The following is a 24,763-nucleotide window of genomic DNA, read 5'->3' as shown; positions in this document are numbered from 1 at the left end:
TTTCGTCCTGGCGACAGACATTGCGTCGCCTGGGTTGGTGGGGGCGCCTTACACTTGAGACCCCGCTGTGGCGAAATCACTTACTCCCTCAGGTTGCAACATTACAGGGGTTCAGCGGCTGGGATAAGATGGAATCCCAACCTTAGGGGATGTTCTAAACGGCCATACCCTGACGTCCTTTCAGGATCTCCAAAGGGAAATCTCAATGCCCCACTCTCAATTTTATAAATATTTACAATTGAGCATCCCTTCAGCCATACATTAGGGATATGACAGTCCTGGCCAAGATTAGTCCATTAGAGGGCAAGCTCCTGATGGGAGACTTGGGGGGCCATAGAATTTCTCAAATTTACCATACCCTAGTGAGAAACAGCCCCACATCCCTAGCCTCTCTACAGGCCTCACGGAACACAGATCTAGGACCCATAGATGATGAGGACTGGTCCAAGGCACTCCAATCACCACGTTGAGGTGCAATCCCCACCCGACTACGTTACATACAATTCAAATACCTACATAGGGTGTACTACACTCAACACAGATTATGATGGGCTGGATTGAGCGCCTCTCCCCAGTGTCTTCGCTGTCATTCTGAAGAAGGCACCTTCCTACATACTGTCTAGACATGTCCCACTCTCAATCGATTTTGGCGTGGATTTCAACAAAGCCTATCCGCATTATTTAAATTGGATATTCCTCGATCTCCCAAACTCACACTTCTGCATTGCACATCACAGAGGAAATTGGGGGCAATCATTATAAAAGACATTTATTATTTTTGGGCCCGACGCTTGCAAAACGGGATATTGCAAAACATTGGAAGGCTGATACCCCCCCTCGTGTAACAACGTAGAAGGGTAGCATGGATTAGCCATGGAGTCAGAACGACAAGTATTCATTGCTCATAGATGTCCTCACAAGCACACTAAAATATGAAAACAGTGGGCCACATATAGGAAAATACCCATGGAGATGCACACAACAGCAGATCATCTATTAATGAATGAAGTGGTAACATGCTATTAAAGATTGAGGGTTTACACTGTCACCTTACGCCTGTAATAATGACGCAAGTAACCATGAGATATATGCAAGTGACTAGACGCGGATTCAGGATTAGTTGGATGCTGTTTAATGTATGTAATCCTACGAAACTGGATAAGTTGCAGACTGTAATTTCTCTGCTATATACAAATGTTATGATCAACAAGTCAAAAATCGTATGGAACTCGTGTATTGACCCCCACAAACTCAATAACATTTGTTTAAAAAAAAAACCTTGGATAATCAGTGAAAAACAGGCGTTTCTTACAGCACTCAGGGCCGGAGTTCTGACCCCCCTAGAAGCTAAGCACTATGAAAACACAGTTAACATGTAGACATCCAATTAGCATTGCATATTACAGACCATGTTCCACAGGGTTGCTCTCATTTGTTAGAGCCATAATGCCAGTCCTTGTATTAAATTGAAGTCAAAAGTTCTTGATCAGCCGTTAACCCCGCAACCAAAGAAACAAAAGTGCCCTCCCGTCCTGAGCGAGGACACAGCTCTAGTGGTGTCCGGGATCTGAACACAGGTGCCTGATGTCATAGCACATTTTACTGTAGTCCCACTAGTCCAGTAGCCACTGTCTAGCTGTAAGAGGGTAGAGGCTGGCAAGAGTGCCATGACACCTGGATACCCCCAGATGTCATAAAAGGAAGGTGGGGGCCTATACCACTGGACACTTCACCAGCAACAGCCTGTAACTGGAAGTGCCACACAGGCTCCCCAGCACAAGTGAGGGGTCTGGGCAAAGTGGCGCACCTTCATGGACTGGGATCAAGCTTCCACGTCTCCCTCTTCTTCCATTGATGTGCTGCAAGCTTCCTTATCTTGTGTAGTTGTCTGCTTTTTCCTTGTGTTCCCAAGCGGCTGCTCCACAACCCTCATATGAACAGCTAGTCCTCAGACTGGTGCTGATCGAGTCCCTTACTGCTTGTCAAGCTGGCACATTCCTTGCATAATCCATCGGTCATAGAAAAAACTTCCTCTGGTTCCAGACGTGGTGAGCAAATGTATCATCCTGTCTTCACTCATGGCCCTGGCTGGTTTCATTGGATGGACCCGGTGTGGGCCGCCTTGATAGAATCCTAGACCAGTCTTTAACAAAAACTGCCTGCTAAGGCCAGACTTTTATCACCTGTGATTGATAGGGTGATCAGAGGGTCTGCTACTGTTGAATCCTAAGTGCCCTCCAAACGCTAGACACATTTGTGGCATGTTCACTGGGTGTCCAAAGCATGCACCAGAATGCTTACTGTCTTTCCCCGGACAGGCTCTTAGTGCCAGCCCGGGCTATTTCCAATAGAGGAATTTTAATTAACTCCAGACAAGGAGGCCCTGACCATCACCCAACAGAAAGGGGGTGGGTAACTCCTAGCAAAGCTAGTGCAGCTAAACACAGATAAGAGCGAGTGTCTACCCCCCAGCTCACCAGGCTTCTCCAATGAATAGAGAGGGGAACGAAGAGCTAGAATGTACAACAGAAAAGATCATATTACACATTTGGCTCATCTAACCATACTTCCCCAGTACACCCGCTGACCCCTACCACACACCCCAGGTAGACAAAGGTAACAGCACCACAGGAAAGAGAGACTGTACAGACCTGATCAGGAGGCTGGCTAGTAGCCCACTCATTTTACAGCAATACCTAACAGTTAATTAGCAGCAAAACACTGCCCACATGCTGGTCTGAGAAAAAAGGTGGTGGAGAAGCAATAATCCACAAAGATATAATTGATTCATTTGCAGAAACCTATTCAAACTTTCCACATTTTAGTTGAAAATAAAAAAATCTTATATCCTTAATATCTTAATCGAAAGTCCGCCAGGGAACAATGCATCAGTTATCACTATCGGTGCGGCGCATTTTCCCACTGTGCGCTGAAGATTTAAAAATCCCGCGGTTCTTGACGAGCTCAGCTCGTCATGAGCGTACGAGAGGTGTACTTCATGACGAGCTGAGCTCGTCATCAGCGTCGAAGAGGTTAAACAGTTCACCTAAGTCATTACTAAACGTATGATTACCCCAAATAACATCTTGTTGGGAGATTTCAACTTACACTGTGTAAACCTCAACGCCTTAGCCAGTGTTTAGCTGCTTTACAAAGTATCAACCGCTCCGAACTTTGCAACTCTCTCACATACTCAAAACGCAAAATCTTGGACATAATTATAGCAAACAGGCAACACAGTAGGAAGAGAGACCAATCCAAATAGACTGGCTTTGATGACTATCATCCCTTTCTCTATACTCTACACTACAGTCACTCTAGGCCAGCCTAGAAGATCCAAAGAGCAAGATGGGAACCTCAAACACAGATCAAAATTACTCATCAACCAAGTGGCTTCAGCTCTACAATCAACTCAATATGTTTAAGACACCAATGATTTTGCCTCAATTCTGTAAAACCATAACCAACGTTCTAGACCTCTAGTTCGTGGCAGGAGTTCTGAAAAGCTGTGTTGTAGTAGCGCAGTTTACAAAATGACTCAAGAAGGAGTGAGAAGTCTTTTTGATAGAAATACCTTCATCTTCCCAAGTACTATACTTTAACCAAACAAAAGGAAGGGATACCTAGGCTTGTAATAAATTGCATGTCTGTGTGGTGTCCGAGATCCGTAAGTAATGGCACCCAGGTAAATCGGTGCCCTATCTTGTCTGTTTTAAGATTGAAAAAATGGTTTATATACATGTATATAGATATATACATTTTAGGGTCCTCACCCACAGGTACAATCCGTGGCATGCTTCATCATTGGGCACTCACTCCCACACAAAGTGTGTGAGTGGACTTGACGCGTTTGTAAGCGGAGTGCTAAGGTAACTGAGTGAAGGTAGGGGAATTGGATGTTAAAATAGCCTTCTAAACATAAAAAGTCATCTTTCTCGGTATGTGTCTAGGACCTAGATTCAAAAATAATAACACTCTTAGGATTTAAATGATCCCAGGTGTCTATAGAGAGGAGCCCAGTTTATTCTGTTCCTAGAGAAAAACATCAAACTTGGTGATCAGGCTTCTGGGTGATGCAGCTCCAAGACAGCCACTATAACAAGCATTGGAAATGCAATAGGTCTTGCATTAGAAAAGTTGGAGCTATTGGTCTTGTAAATGACAATATTTTATTTATGTGTTGGTTTTTAAAATAGCTAAATGGATAGCTTTGTCATTTACAATGCCAAAAGTTATAACTTTCGCGAATGTGACACCTATAGCATTTGGAATGCAACATGTTTTGTATTTACGTGACTTCGATGGCAGCTCTGGTCGTTAGGCCACATCTCTAGAGAGCACGAGAGTGCAGCAGGGGAGAGAAGCACAGAGAGGGAGCAGAGAGTGCAGCAAGGAAGAGAAGCACGGAGAGGGAGCCCAAGAGTGAAGCAAGGGTGAGATACAGGGAGCCTGACAGTGCAACAGGGGACAGAAGGATGGCCCATGTCTCACACCCATCTGCGCTTTAAACCCCTGCTCTGCTCAGGGACCTGGCCCTCAAAGGTTTGTGAGGTTGTCAACGTACGTACCCATGTCATGTGGAGAGTAGGCACAATTTTGCTTCACGCCACGAGAGATGAGACAGAGAGAGGATCGAAAGTGATGGATATAGAAATAGGCACAGACAGTGATAGAAAGAAGGGGAAAGTGAGATTGAAGTCAAGTAAGGTATGTTGGGTCTACTGAGATAGAAGTGAGGTTGACAAAGAGGAGGAAGAGTGTGATGAGAGAGAAAGAATGAATTACATAAAGCGGTTTAGATAAAAAGGTTAAGACAGAGGTGTCATGTAGAGGCGTTGAAGTGAAGTAAGGAGAGAGAAATGACACAACAGTATTGTTTTTCAGTATAACTGCCACCAACTACCAGAGGGTGTGAGGTTTAAAGCTGAGCATGCCAGACATGCTCACTGTGGGGAACATTTATTTTAGTACAATGCAGGGTAGCAACCAAAGGTGCTATGTGGAGCTGCTCAAGGTGGAAAAAACAACGCAGAGCCATATTTATCATAAATGGCCTGCTGCTGTCTACTGCCCCAGAGCTGGCACAAATCTGTACACTATTGTGCAGAAGCGCGAGTGTCCTGTTTAGCCTAGGATTTGTACTGGAAGCTTCTCTCCAGTAAAAAATCCATGCCTGTCTGAGCAGACTGGGCTTTGGATTTAAAAACTGTGGTCCTTGCTCTAATCTGCTCAAATTACAGCAAAGTAATGCTCTTCTTGATGCAAAGTGGTGTGGTGCGGTGCAGCTACTTACACTGTGTAAAGGGCACCTGGGGTTGGGACCACCGCTCCTTTAGACCGTTCATATTTGCATTGCTGGCTGTCAGGGAGTAGGTACAGACTAGCGCCGCACAGACCACCCCGGAGCAGCTGAGCACAGACCACCACAGAGGAGCCATGCACACAACACCAGAGAAGCTGCCCACTAACTGCCAGAAAGGGTCTGAGCACAGACTGCCACACACACAACAGATGTACAACTACAACAGACCAGCCCACTTTGAGTGGACACATATTGGTACTTACAGAGGACGGCCACCAACCCGTGCCTACAGGAAGTCAGAGAATCCCCATAGTCAAAGACAGCAGCTGTGTGGTCACAGACCAGAACACGCACACATGTGCATCATACAGCGAATACATCAGGCATTGAAACAACTACTAGAATTAAAAAAACACAGATCAACCACACAGAAGTAGCTACAGAGCAGCCACACAAAGAGACACAGAAGTAGGAGCACCCGTGCAGGGAAACAGAATACAGTCAGACTGGGGGGTCACAGAACAGTCACACAGCATCAGTGCACAAACAGCCACAACCCACTGGCACACACGCACTCCGAGCACACTGGCATGCACAGTCCAACACGTGTGCACACAAGTTCTCACAGGGCAGTTATGCACATGCAGTCGGAGCAGCCATCGCCCATGTTTACCCTTCGGGTCACATGTGAGCCTTCTGCGGACTCTACAGTGATTACCTCATACATTTGCTGACTCTACAGTGATTACCTCATACATTTTCTATCATCTGCTTCGCTTCACCTCATTTGCTGCCTGATCTTCCGTCATTTTGATGCGAAAGGACAATTCTTGCGCTCGGCTCCTCTTCAGCCGCCCGCGCTGAACAAGACATGAGAAGCTATGGCGCGCTGGCCATCACAGGGGCCGCTTGGAAGGACCAGCCGAGCAAGCAGTGACCAGACAGCGTCCTTTGAACTTACACGGATTTTAGCGAGACTGTCGGGGTAAGCCGATCAGACGGGGCTCAGCAGGGCACGGGGAAGCACCAGGAAAACACAACAGCAAGCAGAGTAAACTAGTGAGAAAAGGGGACGAACCTTACTCAGCCAGAATCCCGGTACAGACAGCTTAGGATAATGCCCAGCACCAACAGGGAGCAAAGCACGCACAGCAAGACGTCATCTATCAACATGAGCCAGAGCACATCAGCAGAGCAAGATCTGTAGCGTAAACTGGGACCAGAACACGCCCAGGCCAAGAATACCAGGAGCACGAACAGCGACCACCACACATCACAAAGGAGATCAGAGCACATCATCAAAGGATCAGAGCACATCACCACGGAGATCGGGGTGCACGGGCAGGAATAAAGAGATGGGACACCGGGCGGGAGGGAGTAAAGAGATAGCAGACAAGGGGTGCACGGGCGGGAGTAAAGAGATGGGAAAACGGGCGGGAGTAAAGAGATAAAGAGATGGGGACAAGGGGTGCACAGGCGGGAGTGAAGAGATAGCGGACAAAGTTGTATGGAAAACAAGCGGAAGGGATAGCAGGTTTGTTCCCCTGGTTAGGTTTTGTCGCAACAGGCCTGCATTGCTGTGGGGAGGGGGGAGGAGAAATGCGACACGGCAGGCAGGGGAGGGGGCGGAGCGGGGTGTGGGAGGAGGGAGAGCGGATTAAGGAGAGCGGGAGGAGGCAGCGAGTAGTTTAGCGAGCCAAGACGGAGGGCATTGCTGTGGGGAGGGGGGAGGAGAAATGCGACACGGCAGGCAGGGGAGGGGGCGGAGCGGGGGTGTGGGAGGAGTGCGGCTGAGGGAACAGACGGCGATTTGGTGCTGTGCACGCGCATTTTAGGTCAATGCGGTTGCGCATTGACCTAAAACCGCACGGGCACAGCACCAAATCGCCAGTTAGTTAAAGTCTGTTTAAAGCCCTATAGTCTCGCTTCTCTCAATGCGCATGCGCATTGATAGGTCACGAGACCTAAAAATTATGCATTACTCAAGCTAGATAAAGGAGACTCCTACCTCATTATACTAATTGATATTTCCATTACTTTTGACACAAACAACTATTTTCATCAGCACCAGCGGTGGGCAGAATGTTCAGCTCCACCCAAGGAATTGCCAGAATTTTGCCCACTCTGCATTACTCTTTAATGCAGAGTTTTGGCCAAATTCCGCCAATTGCCGTGTGTCTGAATTTTTCTCCCAAGATGCTCCAGATTATGTGAGCTGACAAGCGAGATTTGGCATCTGCTTGCGCATATTTCTAATGCAGCAGTCACAGGCATGTGCTCGCGGTCAGAGGGCTGCCATTTGAGTAGATTTGCTACAGCTCGATTGGATTTTTGACTCAAGCGGCAGAAAAATCAACTGAAATGGCCAAGTGCTCTTGCGCAATGCATGGTGCAGTTTGTGCTAATTTTCAGCGCTGCTCGCGCTACCGGCGCTAAATTGCAATACGAGCTGTATTTTTTCAACCCCTTGGTGGAATTCCGTGGAATCTCGCAGAGTTTTTCTGTAACTCAGCGGAATTATGCAGAGTGAAAGTCAGCAAGTTCTGCCCACCCCTAATCATCAGGCTGAATGAAAAAATTTATATCAGCAACCCTGTCCTCAATAGGCCTTCTTTCTATCTACAATAGCACCATGAATGCATTAAATTAGCACAATATCTCTCACATCCTTCCAGCTTCCACTATATGTCAAGGGGTCCTCAACTCTCCCCAACACTCTTCAACATCTGCACGGAAGGGTTTACCACTATTCTCCAACAATCAGATATAACATACCATTTCTATGCACGAGAAACTTTACCTTTACTCATCTTTGTTTTTTGCAGAAATCTAATCCTGCATGACTCCTCAACATCTCAAAATCCAGCCCATCTTAAATAAATCCTGTCTGATCTCTCCACACATCACCTCTACTCCTGAACAATCTCAACTCAATTCAGTCTTGGTACTGAAATGCAAACCTCCTTAGCAGAATGCTCCAAATCACCTTACTTCTACTTGCCAAAGACTTAAACAATTTTACATAATTGTAATCACAAAAGGGCAACTTCATCAACTAAAGTTGTGTGGTAATAGATCTTTCATACATGCTGGTGATCTTAAACAGGGGGTTCAATTACTGGTACTAACTAGGCTTTGCTTAGGTTACTCTTCCAGTTGGAATTCCAAAAGATCCACCTTGCTCTTCTTTAACAAATCTGTACATGCAGCTGCAAGGTTTGTAGCATGGACATGAAAATATTATCAAAAACCTCAAGTTCTGGCCATTTCAAATATAGCTCCCCATCTAAGCACTAAACCTCAATCAATTGGCATGCATAAACTATAAATCCTTGCACTTCGAAATACCAAGCTCAAAAACAGACTAAACGAGGAAGACAGCACCAGCCATGGAGCTCCGCAATGCTCTTACTTTCAGAGGAAGTGGTCATATGGTTCAATTCTCTCTCCCCTCAAACCTCATGACAGCCTCCTGCTACCTCTCCTTCAAAATAAAGGTGACAACCCTACTATTTCAAAGACACTTGTCCGATGATCAAACCAATTCTGTGACCTGACCAAGTAATGATGGGAACCAAACTGAATTAAGCAAGGATGAGGATTGCTCACCCGAGGAACCTTGGGAGTTGCAATATACTGGTATTTACCCCCCACTTCTTTGTTCTATGACACCCCTGTGAGATTAATTCAATCATGTTGAATGTATGTATGTAAAGCGGACTGTCACCACTTCATTCTTGTTTGTATGCGCTACACAACCATGCTGCATAAATAAATATATAAGCTTCTAAATACATTCAGATCCAGGAAAGCTGCAAAGTTTACGGATACGCAGAATGGGTGCACGCTTGCGTTCTGGCCTCTCTGAGAGTCCTTATACAAAAACCAAACAGTTCAGGATCAGAAACTTGACAATGCAAAAAAAAAAAACTCCCAAAATCTCCAAATGATAGGGATCTAAAAGAAGTTTGTTAAATGAGAGGCACAACAAATGCATGCTTTTCAACTTTTACAGGTACACCCTTCAGAGTTATTATTACCTTAAACTGTCCTATTTCTCTTTGGCATTGTATCAGAATACTGTGCTCGAATTATGGTCTACAAAAATATTGGGGACAAAATATCGCCTCCCAATATATCACAAAGGTGTATATGAGGGTAAATGTGGGTTTACTGCATTTAACATCACATATTGTAAAGTCGTGGACGCTGCTTGTTCCGTAAGGTGCCTAACCGCAGCGGAATCCCATATACTCGAAAAGCATCAAGCCAGATGAAATTATACAGAATCAACTGTTATGGGGTCAAGAACGGGCACAGCACTCAATGAGTTTATTTCAGATATCTTAAATAATTTATTCAATTAACCACAATCACAAATTCAGTGATTATGGTTGACAGAATCAATGAAGATATCTGCCAACACACTCGTGCAGTGTGTGTTCCTGACCCCATAAGAGAGACTTCTGGATTAATTCCATATATACACTTTGGCAATGTGCGTATCTTCAAGGCACTTGTATGTGGAGTCAGGAATAGTACATCTATACTTACATCGTTATTTTGGTTCTCAGTATTTAGGCAACAATATTTTTGAAGGATAATATTTCTTCCCTTGCTATTCGGACATATAACCATCTTTTTCGGGCTTGGGACTATAAAAACTCAAATCCACTAAAGTACTTCTACCCCAATTTCCACCCAATCCCTCTTTCTAGGCATTTTTCATTACATTGTTACCATGGTACTAGGTCTGACGTCCGCAGTCATAATACATTTTTTGACAAGATGTTGTCCAATGCTCCTAACAGCCCAGGCCCCTCCTCAGTCTGAGATTGCTTATCTTGTGCTCAAGGATTGGCCATACCATGGTTAAAATACATTAAAGACTACTTTTAGCACTGGGTTCTGCTCATCTGTTTCAGCACCCCAAGACCATCCTGAAAAAAGATACAAATTGGGTTCTGGAGTGTTTCTTTAAGCATAAACAAGTCAACAGGAAGTTGAAGGAAGTGTTCAAACCTTCAGTCCGAGACCACTGCATTATCCAAATGGTGCCCACTATTGGCGCATATTTATTATATGTGACTAATGTTTATGAGAGGACACTGTTGGCAAGGTTCAGGTTAGGTTCTTTTCGCTGGCTAACATGTTTTCCCTTAAGTCAATCAATCAATCAGAGCACTTGTAAACCACGCTACTTACCCGTGAGGGTCTCAAGGCGCTGAGGGGAGGGAGTGCAGCTACTGCTCGAAGAGCCAGGTCTTGAGGAGTCTTCTGAGGGCGAGTAGGTATTGGGTCTGCCGTGGGTGGGTAGGGAGGGTGTTCTAGGTCTTGGCGGCGAGGTAGGGGAAGGATTTGCAGCCGGAGGTTGTTTGTTGGATGCTGGGAACAGCGGCGAGGCTGGCGGAGCGGAGCTGGCGGGTGGGTGGGGGTGTAGAAGCTGAGTCTGCTTTTTAGGTAGGCTGGTCTGGCGTTTTGGAGTGCTTTGTGTGCGTGGGTAAGGAGATTGAAGGTGCTCCTCTTGTCGACGGGGAGCCAGTGCAAGTCTCTCAGGTGGGGGGTGATGTGGCTGTGGCGGGGGATGTTGGCGATCAGGGCTGTCTCGGTGCTGTGGTTTCGTCTGAACCCGGACTGGGACGGGACCAAGAAGTTGTTGTCTTCCAGGTGGCGGGCCAGTTGCATGTTGACTATTTTCTCGATGACCTTTGCCGGGAGCAGGAAGATTGGCCGGAAGTTCTTGAGTTTCTTGGGGTCCGCCTCGGGCTTCTTGAGGAGGGCGTTGATTTCGGCGTGTTTCCAGCTTTCCGGGAATGTCGCTGTTTCGAAGGAGATGTTGATGACCTTCCGTAGTTGGGGTGCGATGGCAGCGTCTGCTTTGTTGAATACGTGGTCTGGGCACGGTCTGACTGAGATCCTGAGTGGATGGAGTTTATGACCTTGCGTGTCTCGTCGTCGTTGACGTTGTACCAGAAGGTCAGGCGGTTGGCGCTGGTGGTGTTCACAGGGGAGGTGGGGTCTGGGGTAGTCGGGCGGTCATGGTGTTGAAGCGGTCATGAAGCTGTCATGGATGTCAGCGATCCTGCGGTGGAAGAAGATGGACAGTGAGGTGCACAGTTCTTGTGAAGGCGGTAAGTCGTTGGGGTTGGAGAGTTCCTTTACTATGCTGAAAAGCTCTTTGCTGTTGTGTGCATTGTTATCCAGGCAGTCTTTGAAGGAGGATCTCTTGGCTAATCTGATGAGGTGGTGATGTCTGCTGGGTGGTGTCCTTGTGGGCTGCGTAGTTGTCCGGAGTGCGTTCGTGGAGCCATATCTTCTCCAGTTTCCGGCATGCACGTTTGGAGGTCTGCAGCTAGTCGGTGAACCAGGTGGCTCTCTTGCTGGCGTGGTTGTTGGAGGGTTTCTTGAGTGGGGCGAGGGTGTTGGCGCAGTCGTCGATCCACTGTCTGAGGTTGCGGGATGCGGTGTCTGGGTTGGTGGGGTCGGTGGGTGGGTTTTGGGCGAGAGTGGTGATCAGCTGGTCTTCGGTGACTTTGCTCCAGCATCGGCGAGGTAGCTGTTGGGTGCGGTGGTGCATGGTTGGTTTATTGATGGTGAAATGGATGCAGCGGTGGTCGGTCCAGTAGAGTTCGGTGGTGTGGTCAAAGGTGACATGGGTGCCTGTGGAGAAGACAGGGTCCAGCGTGTGGGCATCGGCGTGGGTGGGTGTGGTGACGAGTTGTCTGAGGCCGAGGTTGGCGGTTGACTATCAGGGTGGCGGAGTTGGCGTCGTTGTTCTCGAGGTGGAAATTCAGGTCCCCGAGGAGGATGTAGTCCATGGAGGCGAGTGCATGGGTACTGGCGGGGTCGGCGATGAAGTCGCTGAATTGAGCTTGGGGTCCGGGGGGCTCTGTAGATGAGTGTTCCTCTGAGGGTGTTGTTGGGGTCGTGTGGATCTGGAAGTGCAGATGTTCGGTGGTGTGAAGGGTGTCATCTGCGTGGGTGGCAACATTGACGGTGGACTTGTGGACGATGGCTATTCCTCCTCCTATTCTGTTGGCGTGATCCATGCTGGTGATCTTGTAGCCGTCCGGGATGGCTATGGCGATGTCGGGCGCTGAGTAGTCGTTCCACCAGGTCTCGGTCAGGAAGGCCACATCTGGGGCGGAGGTGTCTAGCAGATCCCAGAGCTCGACGGTGTGTTTGCGTGCGGAGCGGGTGTTGAGGAGTATGCAGCGGAGGTGGTTGGGTCCATTCCTTGGAGGTTTGGTGGCTCTGTCGCAGGTGACGCTGCAGGTGTGGCAGGAGAAAGGTCCGCGAGTCCATTTCGGGGCGGCTTGGAAGCAGGTGTGGTTTCGGCCGGCGTTGAGTGCGTAGCAGAGTCTGGTGTTGTGGTGTTCGTGGGGTCCTAGGGTTCTGGCGCTGGGCGATGTCCAGGCGTGGACGGGCGCAGACTGGCTTGCCTTTGGTGTGCCTGCGACACGCCCACTGCGCGGCCTCCATAAGAGAGGGATAGGGAGGGAGGAGCAGCTGGGAGGCGGGGGTGGGGTGGCCAATGGGGAACAGGGGGCAGGGGCGCAGCGGCAGGAAGGAGCGGGAAAACAGGCGTGTGGCAGGGAGCAGGTACGAGGCAGCTGGCGGCCGTGTGGTGGCGTGGGGAGCGACCTGCCTGCGAGCAGGGTCAGAGGTCGCTCCTACGCCACTGCGCGGCCTCCTTAAGAGAGGGAGAGGTAGGGAGGAGCAGCTGGGGAGCGGGGTGGCTAATGGGGAGCAGGGGGCTGGGCCGCAGGGACGCAGTGGCAGGAAGGAGCGGGAAACGGCGGGAAAACAGGCGGGCGGAAGGGAGCAGGTGCGAGGCAGCTGGCGGCCGTGTGGTGCCGTGGGGAGCGACCTGCCTGCGAGCAGTCCGTATTCTTCTGCCTCAATTTGCACCTGTCCAAGTGATGAGCAATCTAGTCAAACTATTTTACACTTTGTGTTTTTTTGTCAATTTTATCAGCTGTTTACAAGAAAATTCTTATTACCCCGTTATGCAGGTATGAATACTCCAAGAGTAAAGCAGCATTATTGTACCTGTGGGATCTCAACGATCACTGTGTATGCCATGCAGTTGCTAGTTTCCTGAAGAGTATATTAGCTAAAAGAAGGAGTATGTTGTTTTAACAAAACAATTTTTTAATCTTTTTTTTTTAAAGTGCGGTGGGCCATATACTGTAAATTGGAACTTGAGTCCCGCGCAGCCTTTACCTTATCTATTTACATTGTTTTAGTAGATTTGCTGCTTTTGGATTCAAGTATTAGGCATTATACTTTGGAAATTGCAAATTAATGTACAACCTCTTTTTTATTGTGGGGGTTTTTAATACATGTGCTTGTAATTGCATGTTTTTTATCATTGTATGAATGTGTGTAATTTTTTATGATCTGTTTTTGAGAGATTGAATGAAGATGAATTGAATTGACAAGCTGATGTCCAATGCTCCTAACAGCTCAGGCCTCTCCTCAGTCTGATTAAAATGCTGCCATAATACTGGCTGAAACAGCATATTACTGTCAAGTCAAAATAAACTTTATTCGGCTGATTAAAGCCATAAAAGTTCGCAGCACAAATATTCTATAAAACAGAATAAAAACCTATACGAGATCATATTCCAATAATCTAAAAAAAAGCCTTGAGAATTTTAAGCAAAAAAAATCTGTCTTCCACCTTTTTTGACAATTATCTGCAAGCACATAGAAAAAAATTAACAACCAGTTTCTTCATGGCACAGAAGGACAGTCGATTTAAGACACAAGCAGCTGCATGCAGGGTTGAGGAACATATCAGCTCCCCATCCAATACAATCTCTCTCCATGACACAGAAGCATACCTCTTAGACAGACCATGCTGAGGACACTGGCTTGCTTGATGGCACTCTCACCACAGCGAAGGGTCTGGGAGCGGAGCACAGGGGCTAGCGGGAATGTCCCCAGAATGTCAGAGCCAAGTCTTTGCAGTTGATCACCTATCCAGTGGACAGGCAAGAGTAGATAATGGGCCATAGATGTAAAGATGTATCCAAACATTACGAAAGGTTCTTTCATGAAAGTATTCTGGATTCCTGCAAAGGAGAAAAGGTATACATGTAAGATAATGGAAAAAGGATGGATTTCATTAAGCATACTTATTTGAAAAAGGGGTCTACCAAAGGGGTTTCATGGGCCTAGAGACAGAATACTTGATTGTTTGCATTTTCTGATTTTGAATCAACTTCTATTACTCTATTTTCATGATATGCCCTTTGTGATATGAAATCGGTCTAGGGTTCCAAAAGTAGTCTTTGAAGTTGGATCAGCAAGATCTTCATTTTCAGTTCTGTGGTCATCATTCCAGTACCTTACAACGCTACGTTGAGAGGTAGATTGCCGATCCTTTAATTTCTCTTTGAGACGAACACACATTTATTTGGGCTCCTCATTATTTTCAGCTACTCGTCCGTCAAATGTCAAGTCCAGATTAAGCACCAGATCGACATTGTGTCCAGAAGAGCCTATCTAGCGCTCAATAGGAGTGCCTAGGAGCTGCGGGCCATGTCAATGTGTTCAATGTTTCAGGGCCCGGAACTACCAGAGCTGCAAACTCCAGACCTGGCGATTCAGGGCCTAGGGACACTGGACCAGGGCCTGTGTGTGGTGCTGCAGGCAGCTGCTGCAGCCGATTCCTGCGAGTTGTTTCTACACAACAGGAGGAGCTGTAGCTGCCCCAGCACCACAAGCCAAGGCACTCCTCACCACCCACACCCATCAATTTCCAACTTACTTTTAGAAGGTGCCAAAAGTGGATGAGAATGTAGACTTGTTATTTGCCTGGAAGTGGTGGGGAAGGGGACATGGAATTAAACCAAGTGTTCCAGAGTCCAAGGTTTATTCCCCATTCTGTGAAAAATAAGTTGTAATCCCAGAATGTGGTGGGGAGATCACATGGAACTGGAGATTAAATACTCCCTGCCACCACCCATCATGGCATCTGTAAGGGGGCTATATCCAAAGGGAAAATCTCGGAAGATGGGATCGACAGAACAGTGTCGAGTACAGATAAAGACAGAGAGTGGCAGCCATTTAGAAGATACTAGGTTAAATGATCTGCCGGAGCTGGAAAGTGATAGGATGTGAATCTTTATTTCTCAGTTCTATTTTTTTTTTTTAAGCAACCAGCAATTCCATCAAATTGGGGTCATTTTGGCTTCCTGTCATCATTGGCAATCAGCCAGCAGGCATATTTCAACAGAACAGCTCTGCATGCCTTTGCCCATGGAGTAACTTGTTTTTTTCTCTTAAAAACTTCTGTGTATTTATTTTATCAACAACGAGTGATCCGCACATATCAGTAAGCAAAGCATTACACCATCTACATAGCATCCATTTCCACAACCATTCAAATAAGTGGCAGTGTGCCTTACAAAGCATTGCACACAGTTGCGACAATTACACCACAACTCACCCCATACATGATACAAGTACCTTCATATTCCCTGCCAACCCACCAAGTTCATGGTGGTCTACTATTTGGAGGATGATACAGCCTGGTTAACATTTCCACCCAATCTGCCAGATCTTCTACGAGTTTATCGCGTTACATGCTGCTCAACCCCAGTGCCCAAACCAGCAAACCTTTCATCCAATCATTCGATCTCTGGGTGTTGGGGTAACTTGTTTAACCGAGAGTACACTATGTCCACTGCCCAAAGGAGCCCATGGTCCAGCAGCAGTAGCCACTTCTCGAGTGTAGGAATAGTACTCTGAACACCACTGTTGGGTATTACAGTATTAGTTACCATCTGCTGGTTGGTCTTGAATCTGGACACTCTTGCAGAAGAGTTTTCTGCACTTTGCTTCACCTCAAAACAATCTTAAATGACTAAACAACAGAAGGCCCACTGTTTATCTGGGAGTAGCTTTTTCTAGAGCACCTACAGTCCTGCCAGAACCAAGTTGTAGATGGCACATGTAGCAGCTGGTTGCTTCCATATGCCACAACGGAGTATCAAACAGGCGTCTGGCACTCTCATCCTACCAGGGCACACTGACCTAGCGAGGTGAAGCCACCGGAGTTTTGGTGAAATAAGTTATAACAAGTTTTTTTTGTTGAAGTAACTAAAAACAACAGTGAGCACATGTTTATTTTTTTCTAGCATAAAGAAAGTTTTACAAAACAAATGGCAAATGTGGTAAATAGTTAAGTTACTGATAAGGCTAAAGTTGCTGAAGTAGCAGAGGTCAGAGTTTAGAGGCAGTACCACTAAGTGAGCCCTAGAAGTGCTGGTCTCAGACAGGTTTGGGCTGACTGGTGACTTCAATTAAGAGCTTCAGCCGCGCAGTTTTACCACATTATACAGTGGTAAATCGGCGCAGCTTTCTGCAGCAAAAAAATAGTATGATTTACAGGAATATCTATGGTACACAACAGAACATAACACATTACATACACAATGCAATTAAAACATAACCAGGCACAACGCAGAAAACAGTAAAAACGGAACATTATACAACACCAACCGCCAACATACATTGCATTAAGGCAGCACACATGCATAACTGCAGAAAAAACAGCACATCACCTCCACAAAAAAGCAACACAAGAAATATGCACACAGATTCTTGGTAAACGGGACCAAATTCCAGAGACCTGCTTTCGTCATAGGGTGTATCAGACATGTTCGGGGGCTCAGAGGGTAGTCACAGGCCCGTGTGCAGAGTGTGTCAGCTGAGATTGTTGGTGTCCTGGGGTCCGCCCTACTATGGCTCTGCAAACATTCTGCACTTGACTCTCAGGGTAGCAAGGGTGAGCAGTCACAGGCTTCAGAGGGACGCAGAGCTCTGAATTGAACCCTCAACCAACAGGCACTATAAACTTTTGTCCAGATCAGTGCTTGTTTTTTGGGTGATAGACAGTAACTTAGTCACACAGTATTACTGTGTATTACAATACCACAAAGTGCATTTAGAGTAATTAAATACAGGTCTAAATCCTGTTCGACCTCCCTGTAACTTCTGTAAAGTCTGAGGTGATACCTGGTGGTAATTGGGGACATGCACAGGCTAGGCACAGATGTGTCACTCAAACATTTCTATACTTGAGCCAACATTGAGGTTAGCTTTTCATTCAGTGCAATAACCGCATTGAAAATGAATTTGTGCATCAGGCTTCTGCACACTTCTCAGACTCTTCTTCATGTGTTCTTCTGCCCAGCAGTTATCTACTTTGGGCAACTGGAGTCCTTACACTTGTGGGACAGATACGTACAGCAGGCCCACTCAGGCAGCGACTTTTAAGCTGTCACAGCTGTGCCTGTGGGGTTGCTTGGAACACGCAGACTTCTGCGGTCTTGGCGCAGCGACTTCCTCTCTTACCTCACACCAGGGTTCTTTAAAGTCGGTCAAGGAAGGCCGGATCCTTGCCAGATTTTTAGCACATCCCCATTTAGATAAATATAGTTATCTTAACCTTTTCCATGTGTCAGACGGCCTCGGCTGTCCGACGTCACAGTGGGCATATGCGTCGGACGGCCGGGGGCCATCCAAACTGCGCATGCATAATTTTTTTCCGCACCGCGGCGGACAAATCTGTTAATCTCATCCTTGCGATGGATATTTTCCTCCTGTGCTGGGCCCCCATGCAAATGGGTGTGGTCATGCGAAAGGGTTAAAAATCTAGCATGAATTCGGTCCTCCAGGACCGACTTTGAAGAACCCTGGCTTACAGTCTTTGGCAGTTCCTTCGGAGACCGTGCTAGTTTGTCGGGTGCTGTCGCTGGGCCATTCTACTCAGACTTCAGATGGTTTTAGCAGTTGTGATCTCTCAGGGTGCACACCTCAGTAGTGCAGGAGCACTTGGACGCCAATGCAGGTGGCACTAGTTTTTGCTCAGTGGCTGCATTTAGTAGAAGGTTTAATGCGGTTCATGATGAACAGGGCAGGGCAACTGGAATTATGCGATTGTGCGGCTGCAACAATATTTGCAAAAATATAGATTTGCTGCTTTTGCTAAACCATGCATCATCTGCTGCATAATCTGCGGATTTTAACAAAACAAATGTGTATGTAGCTCATCAAGTTACTAAAAAGGAAGACTCAATCCAAAACTGGACCCGTCACATTTATGTTGCTTATTGATATATTTGGGTATTAAACTGATAATAATTAGGTGCAACCATGCCCAGGGTGTGTTACTAATTTTAAAAATCAACAAAATAATGAAATAATACTATTACAAAATGTACCGCATTATTCAGCATAATTAGCTTCTTCTTGCTGCATAATTTACTCAACCCTGCCACAATTTTGTCCTGTACTGCCACATAATTTAAGTGGCCCTGCATATGGGTCTCTTCTGACATGCGCCAGGCAACTACTTTTTCTCTGGCTTTTTCACGCCAGAACATGCTGAGCTTCTCACCACGGACTGTTTCTTCTCCTGGAGGCCCCGGCACCCTCCTTCCTGTCTCACAGCAGTTATGCGGCTTCTAGGCAGGCCCTTAGCTCCTCCAGCAGAAAGTGCAGACTTCAGGTTACTCCTCTCCTCTGGGCGACTGGCTGTCATGCTACAGAAGACATGAGCACACAGCAGTCCTTGAAGTACTCTGCGTACACTCTCTTCCTTGGTCTTGAACAGGCTCGACTGGCCGTTGCCGGCACCGGGCAATTACCCTATGCGCCGCAAGGGTGGGGGCCGGTTTTGGGCCCTGGGGGCCTTTTTTGTTACACAGCCGTTTTTGCAGCATAGCTGCCAAATCGGCCCTGTAACAAATTCGGCCGAAAACCGGCCCCGCCAAAGAGCTCGGTCACACCCCCAGGGGGCCGGCCGAGCACTTTGTCAGGGCCGGTTTTGGTTCTCAGTCCGACCCTGGTCTTGAAGGATTTGGACCTGGAGCAAAGTGGGGTGGTTTGAATCCCGCCTTTATAAACATCTTGTAGCCATTCAATGTGGCTGCGCTCTCAGAGGTCTGTGAACCGGTTTGGGTTGCTTCTCTTTCAAAGGTTTTTTTCTGGCTGCTCTCCAGACACAGCTGTTGTGCAAAGTGATGACTCTCACAGCAATTAGCAACGGGGCTGGTGCCAAGCAGGAATATCCAGAACATGGACTCAATGAAGTGTGAGGTCTCTGCACCGGACCGTCCTCAGCCTTCCTGAAGCAGAAGGGATAGAATTCAGGGCAGAACCTGCCTTCAAACGTCGTCACATCGAACACTAGAAACTACAGATCCACCCATCCCCTCTAGCGGTGATCAGGAATAACTAAGTCCTTTGTTAACATGGCTCTCGTGGAATTCCTAAAAGGGTCCCATTCTCCAACCTCCACTTCAGTATCTGGGTCTCCACTTTCCAGCCGTAGGAGTGCAGGGAACACACTTCCAGTGTCTGGAAGAAACGGTCCCCCTCCATTTTGAATACTGCTAAACCAGTGCAAAAACATGAACCAGAGACATCCAAAACCATTCCCTCTTGTACTCGGACTCACACAACAAACACAGTCTTAAAATCGTATACGTGCTACACATGCATTGCGCACAGACATAGACACACACTTGGCATGCACACAGGGTGTCTGGCCCTGGCTGAGGATTTCACATCACAGTGGAACTTTCCATGTCTGGGGACCAAACGCACAGTGACACAGGAAAAAGGGCCTGGTAACACTACGGATTCAAAAATATGGTGCGCCGTCACCAGCGCTTAATGTGATACAGTCAGGAAATGGCCAGTGGTTCTTTGATTACTAGGAGGGCACGATTAGGTTCACCCCACCTGGTCAGGGACAGAGATTGCCACTTTGCACAAGCCAGAGTAGCATGATGCCCGGTACGTTGTTTTGATGCACTCAAGTTAGAAACATTTATTTCTTACTAATATCTGTAAATTATGCAGGAAAGTATGGATTATGTGACAAAGGTGGCAAATCCATAATTATGTGGAAAATGCCACAGAATCATATAATTACAGTGGCTTTGCACAGACCTCTCCCGTAACCAGTGTAAGATTTGGAGTTCTTGCATGGAACGTTTCAATATTGCATCACCCTGGGTAAGACCACCTTACAATAAAGAATAGGGAAGAGCCGCAACATGTTAACAGCTTTGTGAGGGAGAAATGCCACATCGATATGAGCCTCTCTCATGATGACCTGATGTGTCAAAGCATCTGTGGCAGACAGAAGTTCAAAGCAGGAAGGCACGTGATGCAAACAGGAAGTTGTTTCATATACTTTATTAGTAAAATGAAAACAGCCTGCCAACAACAACCGCAAAACCACAGACTCCAACTGCAACCTCGAGAACGACAACACCGGAGCTAGTGAGCCTCGAGCCACAAACACAGACACCCCGTGGAGCCCAGATAAGAACGCACGCAACAAAGAAGTAATTAAATGCAAAACCGTACAAAGAATATATTATGGACATATTCGTACATGAGGACACGGATGCCACATCTTCTCCCCCTTAAAAACAAAACAAAATCGGCATGCTTTTATCACATTTCATAATTGAGCAAATAAACCGATTTCTCAGACTAGCGGCCTCGTCTCCTTCCCCTAATAAACGTTTCTCAGCAACATCCTCGCAACGGAATCCGCCCACACCGCCAGCCTCACGCACCTCGACTCCTCTGCGGGGTCACAGCTCGGCCAGTCGGTGGACGGAATGCTGGGACTCCTCGTGAATGTCCTGTCCCGTGATCACTCTGCATGCTACAGCATCCCTCGCCAGCGGGGAGCAGACGTCCCCCAAAACCACGGAAAAAAACTGCAAATGGCCCCGAGCATGTGGGAGGAGAAAACGTTTACCTGCCGTTGCTGTACCTTACTGGATTACTCTTTTTTTTGGAAAACATTCAACACCACCCAATTGCGCAAACCCAGCTGACCACCTGCCAATTTCATGGCCTGCGGCTGCGTGCCAAGCTCGGCCCATCGAAGACCCGAGAACCAACATGCCTCGTGCTTCAGTGTGTGCTTTGGCTCGTGACGTGCTGCACTTTGGCTTCACTCTCCGTGACCCTTTGTTTTATTCTGCTTTAAACACATTACTCCTCCTTCGTCGCAGTATTATGTTGAGTACCACTTAGTGGCATAGCTCTGAGCTTAGTTTGAACCAGTGGGGGTCATCGACACTCATTTTTGGAGACCAGCACCTCTATTATTTGCTCACCAGAAATTTCCCGAGGGCAAGTGAGGGACACAGAGGTAAAAGAAGGAGAAAGAATGAAAAACAGTCACTAAGAAAGAAAGCAGGTACTGGGAAGGGAGAGTTGGGCCTTGCTCCAGTGAAACACCAATTTCAGAGTTTTTCACTACCAGGACATGTAAAGCGTACAGTACTGCCTCTTAACTACATTGATTGCACTCTGCCCTCTCGGTTGCCCAGGGCCTACCCTAAGGGTGACATGTATAAAAACAGAAGGCTTGGGCCTGGTAAAAAGTGTATTTTGTCAGATCGAAAGAGTAGTGTAAACTTCACACACTGGCTCGACAATCAGCGACGTCTCGCCAAGAGAGTGCTGTGGGGCGGCAGGGGGGGGTAGGGGGGTAGGAGGGGGGGGGGGGTAATGAAGTCCGACATACGACGGACAGGAGTAAGGTAAGTAATTAAATAAATAAAATAATTCACCTTGCGTGCGCTGCATCTGTAACTCGGTGATGCAGCGCACGCAAGGTAAATTGTTTTATTTAATTACTTACCTTACTCCTGTCCGTCGTATGTCGGAGTCCACTACCCCCAGCCTGCCCCTCCCCCACCCGGCCCTGCAGCACTCCCTCGACGAGCCGCCACTGTCTACAATGGAAAGCCTCAGACATGTTTAAAGTGCTACTTAAGTGGGTGGCACAATTAGTGCTGCAGGCCCACTAGTTGCATTAAATATGTAGGCTCTGGGCACATACAGTGCACTTTACTAGGGACTTATAAGCAAATTAAATATGGCGTTTGGGTTTGAGCCAACATTATCATATTTGAGGACAGAGCACAGGCACTTTAGCTATTGCTAGCAATGGTTAAGTGTAAGGAGTCCTAAGGCCGACAAAAGAATTCAGCAAAAAGCATGAAGTAGCAAGAAAATTTGGGGGTGACCCTGCCGAAGGCCATTTCCAACAAGTGCATAACTTGAAGACTTTAGGCTGCTCTCAAATGCAATAATTAAGAACAAGCACTGGTAAAGCCAATAGGTTGTCTATTGGCTTGGTGAATGGTTTTTAGGTAATCTGTACAGCATCTCTGCTGTGTGGCTAAGTCATGAAAAAAAGTCTATGACCTGGCCCAGGCCATCCAGTGCCAAGAGCGGCTGCAAACTGTGTACAATATTCACATCATGTGCCGTATTGTTTCAAGGTCACATCACACTATGCACAATGTCAAATATCGTTTGAATGTCACATAGTTTCAATGTCACATATTTAGCATTGTTTCAATGTCACATATTTAGCATTGTTTCAATGTCACATATTTAGCATTGTGTCAATGTCACATATTTAGCATTGTGTCAATGTCACATATTTAGCATTGTGTCAATGTCACATATTTAGCATTGTGTCAATGTCACATATTTAGCATTGTGTCAATGTCACATATTTAGCATTGTTTCAATGTCACATATTTAGCATTGTGTCAGTCACATATTTAGCATTCTTTCAATGTCACATATTTAGCATTGTGTCAATGTCACATATTTAGCATTGTTTCATTGTCACATATTTAGCATTGGTTCAATGTCACATATTTAGCATTGGTTCAATGTCACATATTTAGCATTGTTTGAAGTACTGACGTCAGTGTACACTTAAAAAATGGACTCTTGTGCAATAAACACAGGAAGTGCTCCAAATCGTGTGGAAGGCTGACTGCCTGGAATAAAGACTGATGGCCTCCTAAATTCATTAGTAAGCGAAGCAGTCACGTGTTCACTAGTGAAATATAAGGCGGCTTCTGGTCTGAAAGTAGAAGTCTCGTTAGAAACAGGACCGGCTGGCTCGCAGGATCATTTCTCTCATCAGAGGCCGGTTGCAGACGGTGCTTATGACGGACTTCACTCCAGCCCTACTGCACTTTAGCAGCCCCTCGCCTTTCAGGAAGCCTCATGTGTCAGCCCAACCCTAAGGAATGAATGGGGTTACATTTGGTTGGGGCAGCTCGTGAGCCCGCCCTAGTCTTATCATTATTGCCCTCTCTGGGGAGGGGCTTTATCGTAAAGAAAGAGGCACGTGTTCGAGTGCAAGCGTTAACCAATGACATTTCGGCGCATTCTTCAGCACAGGGTCAATATATTGTGTCTTGAACAGGCCAGGGCTCTGACCAAGGGTTCACAACGAGGAGGAACATGTTATTAACCTTAATAAGGTTTAGGTGAATAATAGAAAACTGAAGAAAGCAGGGAAAGGAGAAAGCAAGCAAAACAAGCATTTGCAATGCAATAGGTCTCATTAGGAAAGTTTGAGCTATTAGAATTGTAAATGACATTTTTGTTTTTGAAAATAGAGAAATTAATAGCTTTGTGATTTACAATGCCAATAGTTATAACTTTCGCAAATGTGACACCTATAGCATTTGTAATGCAATATGTGTTGTATTTACGTGACTTACATGTATTGATATTACAAATAACAATGGCTTTAAAAAAATTCAATAATTAATACTTAAATAAAAGTTATTGTCATTTATAATGGCAATAGCTTAACGTTTTGTAAATAACTTTTGTGAAGATTATGATCAGTGTATTTTATTGTGACGAAAATCCAATAACAAGTGAAATATTAACATCTTTTTGTGACATTTGTAATAAAGCTTGCAAAACATTGAGAGAACATATTTGGACCAGGTGTTGTTGAATGGTTGCACAGATTTTTTTTTTTGTATGTTCTTATATAGCGCTCGAATCACCGGGGAGGTATCTCGGCGCTTGCCTTGGGAACCCATCCTGGCTTTTTCCCTGTGAGATAGCCCCTACAGGGCAACCCCAAGGTGAGAGCCAGGCATCCCGCCGCGGGGGGGTGGGGGGGGGGGCGTTGTGGAGATTAAGCAAGCTTAATGCCCAGAGTTGCAGAGTGTGAACCCATGATTAGGTCAGGCACCGAAGCGAGAATTATCTAGTCGGTGGACATTTGAGCTCAAGACCCTGCCGCGTCGGGAATTGAACCCTGGTCCCGGGTCTGACCTCTGCTTCAGGGTCTGCCTGCTCTAACTAGTGAGCCACACTTCTCCAGATTGATGCTGTGGTGGTGCTGAGTGATGTGATGGCGAACGAGTGATGCTGTGGCGTTCAGAGATACTGTGGTAGCACATAGTGATGTTGTGGTGCCCCTGAGTGATGCGGTGGTGGTGCGCAGTGATGCTGTATTCTATGCTATGTTTTGTTTTGCTATCCTAGGTTTTGTTTTGTTATGCTATGCTATGTTTTGCTATCCTATGCTTTGATTTGTTATGCTATGCTGTGTTTTGTTATGCTATGCTATGTTTT

At 46.5% G+C, this 24,763-nt stretch overlaps 1 protein-coding gene across 10 annotated transcripts in view; it reads right to left on the bottom strand.

The window, feature by feature from the left end:
* ST3GAL4 (ST3 beta-galactoside alpha-2,3-sialyltransferase 4) overlaps positions 1 to 24,763 on the bottom strand; it is a 558,945-nt gene that overhangs the window by 357,331 nt on the left and 176,851 nt on the right. For 9 of the 10 annotated variants that reach the window (XM_086918360.1, XM_086918364.1, XM_086918362.1 and 6 more), the window contains exon 3: positions 14,152 to 14,382. In XM_086918360.1, the coding sequence (XP_086774486.1) occupies positions 14,152 to 14,365 (214 nt within the window). In that variant the 5' untranslated portion in view covers positions 14,366 to 14,382. Of the gene's footprint in view, positions 1 to 14,151; positions 14,383 to 20,913; positions 21,133 to 24,763 lie in introns of those variants that run through there. The other variant, XM_086918357.1, reaches the window with a different exon arrangement.

Source organism: Lissotriton vulgaris, chromosome 4_1 (genome assembly GCF_964263255.1).
Source record: "Lissotriton vulgaris chromosome 4_1, aLisVul1.2, whole genome shotgun sequence".
Lineage (NCBI taxonomy): Eukaryota > Metazoa > Chordata > Amphibia > Caudata > Salamandridae > Lissotriton > Lissotriton vulgaris.
Note: the sequence above shows the minus strand (reverse complement) of the source record. Positions and strands in the feature narration are given on the sequence as shown.